This window comes from Polyergus mexicanus, unplaced genomic scaffold (assembly GCF_030449975.1).
Source record: "Polyergus mexicanus isolate NDT 795.1 unplaced genomic scaffold, iyPolMexi1.0 SCAF_3, whole genome shotgun sequence".
Classification (NCBI taxonomy): Eukaryota; Metazoa; Arthropoda; class Insecta; order Hymenoptera; family Formicidae; genus Polyergus; species Polyergus mexicanus.
Genome location: NW_027223323.1, coordinates 13170295 through 13188581, shown reverse-complemented (window position 1 = coordinate 13188581; position 18287 = coordinate 13170295). Strand labels below are relative to the sequence as shown.

At 31.6% G+C, this 18287-nt stretch overlaps 1 protein-coding gene across 4 annotated transcripts; it reads left to right on the top strand.

Annotated features, from left to right (window-relative positions):
• The first annotated feature begins 3236 nt into the window (after positions 1-3236).
• Aplip1 (JNK-interacting protein Aplip1) lies at positions 3237-16761 on the top strand. 4 transcript variants are annotated; one of them, XM_070293519.1, is made up of 8 exons: positions 3237-3477; positions 5953-6177; positions 6968-7188; positions 8148-8423; positions 9660-9812; positions 10340-10623; positions 10925-11103; positions 11592-16761. In XM_070293519.1, exons 1-8 carry the CDS (start codon positions 3395-3397, stop codon positions 11662-11664), a joined length of 1494 nt encoding a protein of 497 aa, XP_070149620.1. In that variant the 5' UTR covers positions 3237-3394; the 3' UTR covers positions 11665-16761. The 4 variants fall into 4 exon arrangements, with proteins under 4 accessions (XP_070149620.1, XP_070149618.1, XP_070149621.1 ...); XM_070293517.1 differs by having other exon boundaries at positions 6947-7188; XM_070293520.1 differs by having other exon boundaries at positions 3238-3477; positions 5953-6165.
• The last annotated feature ends 1526 nt before the right edge of the window (positions 16762-18287 follow it).

Sequence of the window (18287 nt, the reverse complement as noted above, 5' to 3'; positions counted from 1 at the left end):
ATATAAAATATCGTCGTATATTTCATTTTATAATTTTGTCATTATGAAATATTAACAATTATTACGTATTTTCTTTTCTCTCTTCTTCTCATTCTCGTGTTAATAATCGCTAATCATGACATCGGATATTACTTAGAAATACTTAGATTATATCATAAATATCGTAAAATATCAACGCAATTTCTTAATTTTATAAAATTATCACGGAATAGAATGCATTTTTTTCATTAGAAAATGCTTAGTTCAAACAATGTAAAATTATGTGCCGTACGGTCGCAAATGTCAAACGTCAAAACGAGGAAGCGGTCACCCGAGAAAGTGACTTCCTGTCAGAAGAAGAGAACTTTTTCGACGAGACGGCGATTTCTCGTTCTCCGTTTTATTCCGAAACAAAAAGACACCATTTAATAAAAGCTCGAACGCCCGCGAGGAGCGGGCGTTCTCTCCCACCCCTGTGAGAAAAGTAGATGCAGCACATTACCAGTGTTCATCACTTACCACTATCAGTTGCCGCAATTCTACCCTCGCTAAATTATACCGAGTGTTTCTCCGGCATTAAGCGAGATTGAGAATATCGTTCGATCCTCGATACTCGTTCTCGAGGGGTATCTCTTACGAGTTTGGACCGGGATTCTGGTCGCGGTCAAGAATAAATTAACATTATTCGATTAATTTAATTTGCTACTAATTTTCCTTAATTTTTAAACCCGCCACTAAAATATATCGAAGATTAAAATTAAGGAGTTAGAGTTACCCCAAAGTACGTCTTTAAGAATTAAAATTAAAAAATCAAAAAATTAGGAAAGATTGAGAAAAAGAATTGAGAAATACAATGATTTAGATTATAAGAAAATCATTTTGCGCGTACGTAATTTCGCAATCGTGTATTACCCGCAATTTGCTGGATTCTGTCATATGTCGGTGATATGAGATATCAGTTTCCGCTATGTTACACCGGCAAAGATTGAGAAAGCGCAGTAATTATCCGTGGCGATAATGTCGACATTGAGATTAAAAGGGGAGGACGAGACGCTAGGGAACACGAATTTAGCTTTCTGTCTTTTACTACGTCGCAAAGGCCACTAGGTCAGACGCAATTCGATACCGGCGATTTCTTTTACTTCGTGTCGTTTGAATTTTGCTCGAGGTTACGCTAACGAGATTCTTCTCCGTCGTATAATAAACACGCGTTTAATTGCTACATCTATATCGTTTGAGCAATGATTTCTACTCTTCAATATTTATAATGCTCGAAATGCAAATGGGAATATTTTTAATTAAAAAGAGACGCGCAATTATTATATATTATATTCATTCTTAAATAATGTTCTACGAACTTTTCTGTTCTTATAAAATCATATTCTTTTATTCTTCATATATTTATGCAATTTATATTTATATTTTATATTTTTATCTCCTCTTTATACTTAATCATATTTTATTACCTATTCGTGTTATATTGTTGCCTCTCGACGTCGACGGTCTCGCCTGTTGCTTCGATAACGTGAGATGCGTTCTTTCTTAAAGCTTTCAATGTGATCTCGAGAAAATCGATTAAAAATTTTTAAAAAACGCTCCTCACGACGAAGAAAACGATGATTATCCATCGACAAACAGGAAAATCCTTTCTGAGCATGCTCTCAGCATGAAAGAAAAGTATAACAGGTGATTGGAGAGACAGGGATGGTTGTGAGATAAAGAGTTATGGGAGGACATATACAAAGTGAAAAATGTTCTCCGCGTGAAAACTGGCAAAACAGAAGTTGCGAATAGATATTCGTGAAATACGATCTTATTCTTGGGGTATAATTTGATTCTGGTAAAATGCCTGTAAAAATTTATGGCCACCGTAATATTAGAATGACTGATAAAATGATTGGAAGTGTTATTATAATACGTATTATAAGATAAATATTAAAATGCTTAGCAAAAATCTTAATAATCAATTGAAAGAAGGACGACAAAATTAAGGAAAAATAAATTATATACATTAATGAGAAAATTTGGGGCGTCTAATTTATTATAAATCTGATGTTTTTTTTTTTTTTTTTTTTAATTATTCATCGGATTTAATGGATTAATTCATCTCTACGTAAATATGTGCGCTAGCATTTATTAGAATATTTTTAATCGTCGAGATTTGATCAACGTTGCTTAATCTTTCCGCCTCGTTTAATCGAATTCTAAATTTTTTGTAATGAGAACCTGATTGTTTAAAATAATCACAATTTTCGTGTTAATTAATGTCAAAGAAATTAATTTTGTTACGTGAAAAAAAAAAAAAAGCGAATGAGTATTTTACGTTCGATTCATAATTTTTTCACACACCTTACCTAATGAAATATCGCAAGTTGGAAAATTTTCGATGAGTCATCGTCAGAATATGAAGAAGATAAATCTACTGTGCTGCAGCCACCGATGTATGAGTGCAAGAGATCGATTGCGGGGCAAATGTGTATAATATTTAACCACCCCTTCGGTATTTTATATCGTAACATTGCGCCGCGAATTCTAAGCTACTTCGGGAGATACGATTGTAAACTCCTGGGGTTTATGCCCCCTACTGATAAATGTTTCATTACGAAGTATATCGATCAGCAGCGCGCCAGATCCACAAATGTTCGAACAAAGGGCCCGTCTTGGCCCACATTTTCTCCAAGCGTATGTATAATCACGCTCTCTGTTGTTTTTTTTTTTTTTTCATAATGTTTCTAAAGATACATTTGAAAATTAGATAATGGTAAATTCGAATAAAAATTATGACCCTAATACGTTAAAATATTATTTCATAATAAAATTTTTGTTTTTTTTAGAAATAGAACGCTTTAATTGTTAATTAATTTATGGCACCATAGGTAGTTACGTTATCCCAACTTAAAGCAATACGGCAATTGAATCTCTTGAAGTAGTTCAAGAGAGGTAGACAGAAGTGTATTCGTGGTGTTCATTCAACGTCGCGTGCGAACACTGGATTTTATCTCTCGTTAACCCCGACGTGTTCGACGTTATCGTCTTCGTCAGTATTTAAAGCTAAATGCAAGATAGAGAATACGCAGCCAAACATTCACCCTAGAGTGTAGCTCTCCTTTTACTTTCTTCTTTCTCCCTCTCTCTCTCTCTCTCTCTCTTTCTCTTCTCTCTCTTGAAAACCAACCCCTGCCCACCCCCACGCGAACGAGTAGACGCGCGACGTTCACCACGCAGGAATCAATAGGGGTTGCGTCGCGTTTGCACGGAGTCGAAGCGACGTCGGCGACAACGTCAGCGACATCTTTTCACCCCGTATGTTTCCTGGGGGTCGACGAGTAGCTCTCCTCCAGGCCGCCACGGCCGCCCTCGGGATCGACCCCTGCCTTGTACCCCGTATTTCGCTCACCCTACGAACAACGCGACGATGGCTGACAGCGAGTTCGAGGAGTTCCGACATTACTTCGAGAGGCTGCCCCAACATCTGAAGACCCCGCTTTCCAACTACACGTGAGTATATGCGTTCCGTGACAAACCTGTCTTCGGAACAGATGACACGATGATGCGATAAGGACCGCGACGTACATTTGCGAAAGACGACAGTCTGAAACTAAAGAAGGCAGCTAATTTAGATGGGGAATCGAATAGAAGGATTGATGATCACATTAGAAGTTGTAATAAAACGATAATATATCGCAGGTCATATATTGTTACCAAGTAAAAATATACAGGGGGCGATAATGTAGATTGTAGATAGTGCATCACGTTGATAAGATCGAAAGTGCATGGGTGGTGAAATATCAGTAATTATCTACGTCATTATCTAGATATTTTTATGAAATCGGCAAAAATATAAATGTAGACAATTGGCCATATTAATATTATATCTAATATTTTTTATTATGATAAAAATATGGTGTAATTAGATGATAGCTTGTTCAATGATACAATATTAATATGTCCAACTTGTCTACATTTATTTTCGCCGATTTCATAAAAATATCTAGATAATATGACGTAGATAATTACTATATAATAATTACGGAATATATATGCATGCTGGATTCTCTCAAAGTATCAATTATTTTAACAATATATGCAGAATATTGACTCCTATTTATAAAAAATCAAATATCTATAGACAAATGAATAATGCATTATTCATATAAAATAGATGATCTCACATTGTTTCCTTTTCAATCAATTTTATCTACTCCTATAAAATTGGTATTATAATTTATTTACACTGCACTTTGACAAGTAACAAGATTGATAATTAGAATTGACAATTTAAAAAATAGCAGTGTGTCATTTTAGTAGGAGTTACACATGATGACACTGATTGTTAGCAGTTTAAAAAAGGATACTCTTTAATAGTAAAATTATCATGTTTATATCTCGTCAAAAACTTCTGCTTAACAAATTCAAAGATGTCAAATTATTGCAATACTGCATAGGATTGTAAAATTAAAAGAAAAAAAATGTATCTAACATATATGTATATGACACAAGGGGATTTAAGAAAGCTATAAAATCATAATTCGAAATTGCTTAGGGATTCGATGTATGATTAAATTAAAAGTCATGGAGGAACAACCAAGTTTTGTATCGTGCCTTTAAAATTATTGATCCTGGGGCATAAGTGACACAAGGATACAAGTGCGACATGAAACTGCAACGCAACGCGCATATAGACAATTTTCGTGATGATCTATGGCTTTTGTTGTGACGCATACATATACATATATGGACCGTTTATTTTGAAAGTGGTGTAAGTCCTTTTTTTTTTTTTAAATGAGATATGACGTAATTTATGCTTAATTTAGTGTAAACTTTTTGTTTATAACTAGTTAGTATTTAATATCTTAAAAAATGCCAATGCTTTGTTCAATTTAAAATTGGCCGGTAAAAGAAATTGCGTAACCATTGATTATGAAAGTGGTGTAAGTCCAATTTCCATCACGATGCCAGGCCTATTACATACGAAAAATATAAGGATATGCAGCAGCTATTACCTTATATACCTCCTGTGCATCATGAATATTTCAAAACAGTGCCACATGAAGAGCATAAATAATTAATAATACCAATATCTTGTGTTAAGTTTAACAATATATAAATATAATTAACGTTCAAAATAAAGAATACTAATTCTATTTTATTTCTCGTTATTATTTATAAACAAAATTGGATTAATATGAAATATATTTTAAGTGATATTTGTTATTTCAAAATTGAAATTAAATGATATTTACAATTGACTAATTATGAAAGTGGTGTAAGTCCATTTGCAGCCTGGAAATATATATTATTTTAGTTAAATTCGCCTAAAAGAAATTTATATAATCAAATTACATATTGATAAATTAGTACAAACATTCCCAGACTTCACATAATTAACCTATATTTTTTAATTGTCAGATCTGCTAACATTTAATTTTCTCGAAACAAAAGAAAATGGACTTGCACCACTTTCAAAATAAACGGTCCATATGTGTTGCCCTTATCGCAAATAACTGATGATCCTATTTACAAAGGGCTATCTATCGTTAAATTGAGTAATGTGTATGTGTGGCGCATATAGATTTAATTATATAATTCTACATTTAGCGATTATCTTCATAATCGTAATATGACAAATGTAATGTTTGTATAATCATATGTCTTGATTGTTGATCGAATTAAGAGAGTTATGACTATCATTATATATCATTATAAAAAAATTTTATTCGATTATTTCTTTATAAATACATTTAAAATTTTGAAAGGAAGACTCTAAATTACATCACGCAATAATGTATAAATTTACAAGTGATAAAGCAATTATAATACATTTTTTTTTTTTTTTTTTTGAATAATTAAGAAACAATTTGTTATCACTTGATACACTTCATTGATTTTTCATTATCATATCGTATTTTTTAATCGAGTTTTTATCACAAATTTAATATATCTTACATGCATATTTAACGATTTGGCTATCAGGCTCGTACATGATGTGATGATCGATGATTCGCCAACATCTTCGCAAGGAAGCGATGAAGATGTCGGCAGATCCTGTGACGTCGTTACCGGCGACTCTGAGGATGAGGAAGTTGTCGTTATTCATCGGCACGATGATCAAAGCGGACAAACCACCCCTGACGACAGCGAGGAGCTGGACCATCACTGTTCGATCATAGCCGATAGCGATTTCAGGTTGGTAACATCGTAAGTGTTCACTCTTACTCATTATTATAAATTATATCCTTATATACTTTATTTATACCGTATTTTTCTTTGATGTATAATTTTATACTCTATTGATATACCAATCTGGTATATCGATATATCAGATAAAGCTTGTAATATTTTAACGGAACATTCTTTGACAAAAGACATAAAGATTCGAGGCCAAGAAAAGCGAGACGAGTAAAATATTTTTATTTATAGCAAATTTAAAGCAATATTGGAAATGAAAGAATCATTTTGGACCTTGTCGCGCAAGACAATTAATATGACGACAATTAATATTGGCAATTTTAATTTAATCTTGTTAAAAATAAAAATAATTCGAGGGGCCATACTTTCCAGTAGAGTTCGCGACATGCAGCGATGCTAATAATTATTAATAAATTTTTACCAAAAGTTTGATGCAAATATGGTAATCGAGATGTGTTGCTACGCAATACTTTCGAACTCGATATTTTCCCAACTAATATTTTATGAGCGTTTCAAGTATGCATTGCTTTTTATACGCTTCCGTTTTATCTATATCCCTTATCGATTATTAAAATTTTTAAAAAGTAAAAAAATGCTGATCGCACAATATATATTACAATTTTTCGGCAATATATATATATAAAGTTTAACGCCATTTCAATGAAGAAGGAGAATTTTTTAAATTCGTATTTCCCAACGGGTTATATATAAAAATAAAACAAGCAGCATGGGAAATGATAGCTTAGCTCACTATATGACTATCGTTGGATGATATTAGCCTGTTCGGTGGATTGAGCAGCAGGGGTCGATCAGTAGGCGGTGGCGGACCAGGACCGGGCGGGGGTGGCAATACTGTATCCGGTAACGGCGGTCGGGATAGTGTCGTCAGCGATGTCGGCGACTCGTGTTCCAGTTTGAGCTCCTGGCCTACGCCGGAGCACGTGCCGTCGAATCGACCCGGAAGCGGCGGCACAGAGCGCAGACGTCGAAGATTGCCGGAAATTCCGAAAAACAAGAAATGTAAGAAAGGCACCGCATGAATGGATGAACTCATTCAATAATGATAACAAATAACGAAAGAAAAATTTCCAATATACGTAGCGTTTCACCAATCTTACATTTTGTATTATCGAAATTGTTAGAAGGGAAACAATACCGTATGAGTGATAATTTATTTTTCAAAAATTCTGTAAAAAAACGATATGTATGGGATTAGAATTGATTATGAACGATGAATATGTCAACACACACACACAAAGACTATCGTTAAGTATTATTAGATATTTTTTTTTATTATCAATTGCGTAATAATATCAGTATAATTGGCAAAGCAAGATAAGAGATAATTACAATATGATAAATTATCTTGTAATTAAAAAAAAAATTGATATTTTATATAAAATTATATTACTTTGTTATTTCGTTGTGTCATATGTAGTTTTTATTATAATATGATGAAGTAGGTCAGGTATAAATGTATTTTTATAGTGTATCAGCAGCATCAGGTGCATGCGTACAGCATCTGATAGATATCAGCTGTATCATTTTCCGTCACCGCGTAACACATTAGTTACGTCTATCGATGAAATCGAGAAACCAACCGCGTTGTATTAATCACAATATAAAAAAAATCCAGTCCACTTGTATCCACTCATATCAGTTCTATAAGAAGCATACATATAGTACAATGTTTCCTATTATATGCAATCGCGAGGAACCTGTCGTCTTATAAATTCAAATGCATTTATCTAAATATCATTTCGCAAATGTGGAGAATGTGTTTAAATTTTAATGAACAACATATTTTTTTTACACGTGTAAAAATTCGATATGATAAAAAGAGACAAAAGTATTGTAGATATGGGAGAGAAAATTAAAGAAAATCATTTATTTATTCACCAAGTTATTCATTTTCTATTTTTATAATATTGTATTTAAGGAAGAGATTTTAACGCGTGATTGATTTATCCTGGTCTCAGCTACGCCCATGTGCCAGACGTCCATGCAGACATCATCTTCTCTGGCAGATGAGTTGAGTGCTGTCACCGGCTCGACATCGGCCCGGCCTCATCTTATCCTGAGGAAATGTCATCCCAGACTTCGTCACGAGGACAGTTCGCCTGACAGCGAGAGAATGGCCACCGACAGTGGTCATTCCACCGCTCATTCACCTGAGAACGGACCCAAAAGCGTATCACCCATACCTTGCAATACACTACAAAACACGGATTCGGTATCGCCTAGTAGTACTCCAGGTAATTCTCCTCGCAATATCATCTATTTTCGTCTACACGCTACAATTTAGATCTCCCTCTCAAATTTTTTATATCCGAGTAATTGCGGTTAAATATAAATAGAGTACATTATACTTCTTTTAACAAGTACTGTCGCAAGATGACAAAATTAATTTAATTTAAAAAAAGTCTTGATAAACGTACATCCAAACACTAATTAATATCTTCAATTTTTTTAATTTATTAAGTATAATTCTGCACGCATAATATTAGAAGTAGTGTAGAATGATATCTCAACAATTAATCATATAAATAGCTAAGATAAATATATATAAATGAATATATGTTATTTTTTAATTATTTTAGTTTATATTTTGAATAATATCGCGGTTGAAGTTTAGTATATAAATCCTATCGACGCTTTTCGGTTCTGTCCTCGATTGTAATTCAGTGACCGTTGCATATATAAATCAATTGTCTATTTGTAAATTTTGCACTTACATCATGTTTCCTTTCTCGCGCTTACTTTTTAATATTTTTTCATATAACAAAATAGCAGATATTTGCGTCATCAATAGACATGACGCAAAAAAGAATTAATCAAAAGTTAAAATACATTTAGAACAAGGATCTTTTTCAAACAGAAGATGCTTGGATCATCGAAACATGGTTCGTTTAAATTCTTTGAACTTGTAAAATTTAATGTGTGTGAAGAATAAAATCTAATTTTTTTTTATTTTTATTATTTTATTTTATTTTTTATTCTTCATGTTTAAATCTTTAAATTTGCGTTAATCTTTAATATCAGAAAAGTTTGCAATTAAATCTGAGCTGAATTTTTGACAAAAAAATAGAATTATTTTTAAAAATTTTGTAAAACACACAAGAAACATACAATACTTTTACGATGTGTGTGTGTGTGTGTGTGTGTGTGTGTGTGTGTGTGTGTGTGTGTGTGTGTGTGTGTGTGTGTGTGTGTGTGTGTGTGTGTGTGTGTGTGTGTGTGTGTGTGTGTGTGTGTGTGTGTGTGTGTGTGTGTGTGTGTGTGTGTGTGTGTGTGTATTCCCCGATGATCTTAGTATTAGATTTTCTACGAGAAACTGTACAAGTTTGTAGATTCTGTTGCCTTCGGTAAAGTTTTGAAAATCGGCGAGGAATATTAATATTGTTCGTGTTATAAATTGTTTTCGAACGGATCAGAATAACTAGGATAGCGATCAATACCAGCTTGTTTTTTTTTTTTTTTCCATTTCGAAGGAAGTGGAGGCGTACCGTTCACCCAACTGGAACTACTCGAAGCAACGCATCGAGGTCTGCATAAGTTCATACCGCGGCATCACGACGAAATTGATCTTGAAATCGGAGATCCTATATACGTGCAGAAGGAGGCCGACGACCTATGGTGCGAAGGTGCGTAAAAATATCAATTTCGCGCCATTCAAGGTATCGAACCTTAATCATAGTAATAATCTTCCTTTCCATTTACTTAATACAATCGAATCGAATTCCTTCAGATTTCTAACAATGATGATAAATTGTCAAATATCCGGAAGACACATAAAGAGATCTAACAAGTGAAGTTCTATTCTTTCGATAACTTTTACATTTTTTTGTTTATATTTTTAAACATCTACCAAAATATTATTGAGAAAACGCACATAACTTTAAACCAAATGAGCGACGATTATTTGTTAAAAATGTTTCATGATCTATAAATATAATAAATCGTGCAACGAATTTTTGATTAAAAAATCATAAGACTGGATATCTAAAACTAATCTCGTAAAAGATACATGTTAGACATTTATTTGGGTCAACTTTCAAGAGATCTTAAATAAGTAAAAGTAAGAGAGAAAAAAAAAAGAGGCAATATAATATTAATATTATGCTCAGATTCATTATTGATAGAATTTACCCTTCTGTTCTTCGTGTGCTAGGAGTAAATCTGAGGACAGGCCGGCAGGGTATTTTTCCGTCAGCTTACGCGGTCGACATGGACTACAGTGACTTCGATCCTACCGCGCCCAAAGTAAAAAGAGAAAGATATCTCCTGGGTTATCTGGGTTCGGTAGAGACTCTGGCACACAAGGGTACAGGGGTGGTTTGCCAGGCTGTACGGAGAATCCTACGCAACTCATTGCAGGATCCGCCCGTCTCGCAAAGCTGCATCTTGGAGGTATCCGATCAAGGTCTTCGAATGGTCGATAGAAGTAAACCAAGGGTAAGCGATACCTTGCGATCGAAATTTATTTGTGTATATGTGATTTATGCGATCTATTTATTTTAATCCTCAGCAAAAAAACCGTACATTTTATTAAATCTTTGATATATTATTGAGTTTTTACTCAATCTCATTGAAGAAGAGAGATTTATAAATAAGTAAATTATTTTATTTAAACTACTTTTCTTCGTTTAAATCTTTATTTGCATAAATCTAATATTACGCGAGTAATATATAAGTAATTGGAAGGAAAAATGAGAAAATCAGAGAATTTCTAATTGTCATTGACATGTTTTTGCAGAAAAGTCAGGGTCCCTGTCACGACTATTTCTATTCATTGAAAAATGTATCGTTCTGTGCGTTTCACCCTCGCGATCATCGTTACCTCGGCTTCATCACGAAACATCCTACTCTGCAGAGGTTCGCTTGCCACGTGTTCATCGGTCAGGAATCCACGAGACCAGTCGCCGAAGCTGTCGGGTGAGTCATGTATCTTATTTTCATAGAGAATTTAATTTCTCTCATAGTTTGCGTAGATTTGTTAATTTAAAAATTTTTATTTTATTTATAATTGATTTCTTACTATTATTAATAATAATAGTATATATATATATATATCATTGGCTCAGACATTTTAATTAATAACATAATAATTATTGCAAATTTAGCAAAATGGTATAGGACTTTTCAGGTTGACCCGATCTATCTCCACTTTTAGTTTGGCTACTTACATGTCAGACACCCTGTATATAATATATTAATGTACTCTCTCTTTATATATTTTTATATAATATATTTCATCATATTTTATAAATCGTTATATAATTAAAATATTGATAATGTATTATATATGATCTGTATTCAAAAATTTTAAATATTTTATAAATATCCTTAAAAAATGAAAAAAAGAGAATTTCACTTTCTGTAATGGATCACGAGCGATAACTCGAGATTTTTTTTTTTTTCAGACGCGCTTTTCATCGGTTCTACACAAAATTCATTGAGACTGCTTTCCCAATAGAGGACATCTACATTGAATAAATTGCTCTCGGCCTGACGTATAACGGCTGTAGAGAAAATGAATAAATCTCACTTCTCCCTGCCCCCTGTACATATCGTCCGCTAATTGTAGATATAAAATAATAAACGCGAATCAAACACTCAATTTATACATATATATTGAACATATGTATATCTATGTGTACTGAGCGTTTTTGGGAAGCGTCACGACGGATTCAATTTTCCATTATAGCATACTCTGTTCCTAAACAATTATATTTTATTTCGTGCATTCGATCGAATATAATTCTACGCATATGTAAAAGAGAATGGAAAAAAATGACTTGAGGGAATAATATTTGCCAATTATTTTGATCTTTTACCATAGGTAAAAGATCGTGTCGATTCAAATTAACACTATTTTTATACTGAAAGATATTTAAGTATGTTCTTGTTTTTTTTTTTTTTGCGTTATGTTATAATTGTTGAATGAGATATATAGTGTTATTATTTTATAAAATTTGTTATGAGCGTAAAAATTTTCTGGAAATTTGCTGGAACGAAACGATACGGCAAAATGATACGATCGTAAGATTGAATAAAGAATAATATGTATTGACGCTTTAATAGTTGATAAAAATTGATCTATTTTCAATTGCGAAAATTTATTTCTAATACTATACTCTCACAGTTGAAAGCAGAGCAACTTTTTGCAAATTATTTTAATCGTTTAACCCCATTAACGTCTCAAATAATAACGTCACTTTTGATGAATGCTTAATTGAAAAATTCTCATTTTTTGCTATATTTATGCTTCAAAAAATATACATCAATTTTTAAAATAATAAAAATATTTATATTAAAATTGCAATAGATACACATATATATTTATATTTAAAATAGATTTTTTAAAAATTTAAATCGCATATTAAAGCGATTTTGATTAGTCAAAAGTGAACATAAAGGAATTAGAAATTGTTTAATTTTTAGATCGAAAAGCAGGTTTTGGCAATTAAACGGTTAAATATCACGACTCAACGTAATAGTCGCGTCATGCCTGAAAAGAAGTTCGTTAAATATTCCTTAATAAGCAAAAATTTAATAACTAGTGGTTAGAATGCAAATTGATTCCTAAAACCCCAATCCTACGACCAAGTTGATCCGTTTAGTGATAGAAAAAGGGAATGACAATAGTATTGGATCACATTCGAAGTTTTAGCGAAAAGAAAATCGTAGCAGAGATTAAACCATTAAACGATTTAAAAAAAAAAAAAATGATGCTTAACTCTTTTGGCGTGCATCGGATGTGCTTTTTGCTGATGGCAATCTTCATCGTAGCAACGAATAGTCGTCTAGAGTCTAAAACGATCTCCAATTGTACTGTTCTTATTGTAAGAGGACAGCGGTCAATGTGTATATGTGCGCGCCGTTATTAGAATTTCGTATATTTTTTTTTGCTCTCTGTAAAATCATCGATTATAAGTTTTATTGTTATGTACGATAAGATTTTAAGTTTATACTCATGAATCTCTTCCGGTCTCGTCCGACTCTGCGAAAGATCCGACACTATCGAAACGCACATTGGCCTCTGTATCGAAAGTATTATTATACTGCATTGCAATATTTTTGCCCAATACTTATACTTAGTATAAACTAAATGGCAAGTACCGTTTCGTAGCGGATAATGTGAAATAATAAAAAAAAGTAAAAATGAAAAATATGATATTACACTGTGCGTGTGCAATTGACATGAATAGTATTATTATCAATTGACACTATTATCGCTATCAATCTGTCTTTATTCAATTTATTTTAGTATAATCCCTTTATCATTGCGCATGCAAAACGGGTTTATAACATCCTAGTCGGATAAACTGCATCTGTTGATCATGAACTTTTTGCATCGAGAAGCAGTCAGTCATCGATCTCATCGAACGCAATTGTATTTACAAATTAATAATTTTCAAATGATACGATTTAATTTAAAATATCCATGAAGCAAAGAACAAAGTGTCGGTAAAAAAATTCTTTAAAAAATGTTTTTTTAAGTATCTAATTATTTTAAAAAAGCTCGTAGATTCAATGTCGAACTTTATATCGTTAATAGGGTATTTCACATACTAGGATTGAAATCATAAAATTTTACCATATAATTTCTCGCGATTTCCAATAATTAAAACTTTCTGTATACATAAGAATCTTATTGATTTATCATTGACATCTCGACAATACAAATTCTGCGCGTTTTTTTATTTGAGAGATAGTACTGTATGTTAGATAAGTATATGACTCTTACACACGATGAGCAACTAACTATATACACGTTCAACGCAACACGCATCAATTATACGGTATATTGAATAAAAATTGAGACACAATTTATGATGATTATTCATTTTAGGAGACTCTCATTGTATCGCGATATGCAAAACATTTACACGTGCCTTTGATTAAGATCGTCTCGAAATGCCGTGCCTTTTCGATTATTTTCTCGTACAAGCTATACCACCGTTGCGTAGAAATCCATTATACTGATGACATAGTGATTCCTCTCAAATCTGTTCAAGATACATTATCAAATAGAATAATAGAGCTGTGTGATACAAACGAGCGTTTTTCATTAAATAATATATATTTATATTATCTATCATCTTCTCGTTCATTAAACAATTAGATCTGATAGCAATAACATAAAAGTTTAAAAATTTTGATCGACTAATTCTTTATTCTTCTTATCGTAATAAAAGTCTGAATCAATCAAAAAAAAGTCACCTCGATATAATTGTATTACTTGTATCTAATGTGACGAGGTCTTTACAATTTTACGTTTGTGAAGTGATCGGTTCTGCAATTATTTTGCGAGTCTGTTAATTTAATAAAATGAACATATTCATATCTTAAATTAATATTTTTGACATACAGTATACTTTTTTTTTCAGCACTAGATAGATGTAAACAAAGATAAAAAGGTTAAATATAAATCAAATAATAAAAATCGATACTCTTCCACAATATTCATATAATACCATATATATTTCTTCCAGATGGCAATATTATTTACAAAAATGTTCCACCTTCTACGAAGTCTTAATTCAGTCTTGACACAATAATTATACATGTACATAATTTTCTCCCAACATATTATATTTCTTTATTATAGTTATAATTACATATTTTTTCTAAATTTCTTTATGTACTTGCATTTCTCTTTCGCTATATATATATATATTAATATTTAATAACAGTTAGCCAAATTCATGCAAATTTGACGTTGAGTCATTAATTTGTATCGTTCGCCAAAAATGAAAAATTTATCTGATTAAGAAAAATGGTATTTTATTTACAAATTTGTTTTGCCAAGCTTCATCATGCTTTGCTCCATTAATAATTCCGGCGCCAAATAAACATCAGCACTTTTCTATAAGCAACTTGACTGTAAACATTTTTATAAATCTCTGCACGATTTCTTTGACCATCACACATACATTGATTATTACCTTATAATTTCTTGGTGAGGAAATCATCCACCTCCAAATATATAAAATAAGAAATAAAAAATACTTATTCGTCTTTTTATCATTTTGATAATTATGTATGACGATTCATTCTCTAGAAATCAATTCTGTATCTTTTAAGATATTCTCGGCTTTTGAGAATCAACAATCTATTATAATATAAAATAAAAAATACAGAGTTCACAACATGTGTATGTATATAATAATAATTACGTTATGTCGTATCATGAGCATGATGTATTAATTAATCTTTAAAAACCAGGAAATTTTCCGACTATATAGATATTATAGATTGTTGAATTTCAATTTTCCCTAGAATGTTATTTTTATATGTATATATATATATTATATATGTACGTGTGTATGCATGTTGCAAAAATATTCGTCTAGCCGAAATATGTAAAATGAAAATTAAATGCAAGATAAAAATGATAAAAACATAAAATAATTTGTGGCGGTGGATTTCCTACCGAAGTGTTGCGGAACGCGAATTACACATTCGACGTTTCTTAATAGTTTCTATCGAAATTTACATAGTGCTTAACAGATAGAGGAAACACTGAACATTTTCGCTCGTACAAATATCGGCCGGCTGAGACTCGTTCAAAATAATTCACGTATTCGTATATGGATCGTTTTGTTGGACGGTAAAATTAATGAGAATATTCATAACATGTTATATTACATGTGTTTATATTGTTTGAGCAAACTGCAGGAAAAGAGTAAGTATATAAACTGTTTTTTTTTATCTTATTTTCTTTTACGAAAAACGCTACTCCTTTATTAGCGTTCGATGTTCAACAAACCATATACGTTAATGAAAATTTGTGATTAGTCCTCTCATCGGTATGTAATAAAATAATAAATAATTATTAAGTGGAAATTTTTTCAGAATACAATATTAAATTGAATTTTGCAATCTGGCGAATGATTAAAGCTTATCTGTTACGTGCACATATATCTTTTTTCGAGCTTCGCCGTAAACTAATACAAATTTAGAAGAAGAAAATAATGTTTCTGATTCTCAATGTAATGTATTGTATATAACACTGTTAAGAACTTTGTGAGAAAACATTTTTTGCGTTTCAAGCAAGAAACTTTGAAATTTTGAAAAATCAATAACTTGAATTATATACAATTGATAAAATATAATCTTACGAAAATCCAAGCGGCATGAAAATCTGCCAGACATTCTGCATTTAATATATTCATAAAGGTATACAAGAAGAAAAGATACACAATCATACTTAATCGCCTTTGTTTTTGTTTTTATAGAAAGAAATCGAAGAGCCTTATACGTGCAATCAGCAGAGTATAAAATATAATAACGCAGTAAATATTTACAGTGGTATATATAAAGTTAAACTTTACTTTGTAGCATATAATATAATAAACTGTAGAGCCGTCTGTCTGTGTTGCATTAGTATCCACTCATTTCCAATATTTCGCATAAATATTGTGCACTCATTGAAATTAATTAAAATTAATTTTAGATAAAGAGAAGTTTAGAGAAATAATCTCTCGTCATCTTTTTAATTTCATGTTACACAAGAATACCATTTAATATACGCAACTGTAATCACAGATAAATTTTTAATATTTATCAAGTTATATATATATATATGTATAATAAAATTATACTAACATAAATCATTCATTTTGATAAGATATCTCTATTCAATTTCGTAACAATAAATGAAATCTTATATGGCTAGAGTGCACAATATAAATGTACTATGTAAATCGTAGTAACGTTTGGTTCTCTTTTGTCGTAACTTATCGTCAATAATATAAAATAACTTGCACACATCATAAATATCTTTGATTCAATTCTTTGAATGATTTTTTTATAACAATTTTTTTTGAATTTTTTGACATTTCTTGCAAATAATACAAGGTTTTAAAGAAATATCATATAAAAAAGATCGAAAGTCGATATTGAAAAAGAATCTCTACATATGCTGTCACATTTCCCCTTTTGTTTTCATTACTTTTCCGCGTATGTTCGCACATAACTGAGATATTTGAATGTATTCTTTTAACTGCTCTATCTTATATGGACCCTTCAGAAGCTAAACTCCAGAACAATTTCACTTTTTGTAAATCTCTTAATTTTAATTTTAGTACTAAGGTATGATTAGTACTCTCTGGTGCTAAAATTATGAAATTTACATGAAGTGGGGTTGCTCGATTTGCGATATGAGGCTCATATATCAACAACAAAGCTGACATACACCATGTCCAAAGTTACAAGATATATTTTAATATAAGTCATCACCGGCATGACTAATGACAGAAAATGACGAAAAGATAATTTGAGAGAAAGAGAGAGAAGAGAATGAGGTACACCGAACACAGACAGTTTAGACTTGTTCTTTGTACTATAATATCGCGAGAAAGGTCAGCATCAAATAGGACAAATTGAGTGTAACTCGATGCCCTCTTTACGCGCGATCATCGATTATGCAACATGAGTTTCATATACATAAAAGTCAATTAGATACCCCTTATTTCAGCGGTATACTTTCGCATAAAAAAGTGTATATTTTTATCATTGATCAACTTATTTGTGTGTGTGTGTGTGTGTGTGTGTGTGTGTGTACGCGCGCGCTTATGTATATATGTGAGGATAGTCAAGCCCTTTCACCGATAAAACTGACAACGAGGAACAAACTATCTTGAACATCACAATTTCGACACATTGCACTTACGTAACGATCGTATTTATATATAGAGGCCTTTACTACTTGATAATCTTGACTTCCTCACTCGACATCAACATTAAAAACGACATTGTTTTATAGTAAATATAATGTATATATATGTATATGGCATTTGTATGTATGCGTGTATGCATATGTACATATGGATGTGTTGTATATATGTTGTTATACTTTTTTTTCCAAGTTGCAATGAAATTCCAAGTCTTACAAACGATAGCGGTATGATAAAGAACGCAAGAGCATGAAAAACTTATATAATATATCATGTTGATCAAAAAATTTGTTCAATTTAATTTTATTTTATTCTAGCATAACACGGTTATGTAGGAAAAAAATTAATTTTTTGATCAACCTAATACCTTTAAAAAAGATAGCACATCATTGCAAATAACAGATATACATTCTAGATGTTCGATGATTGAGTAAG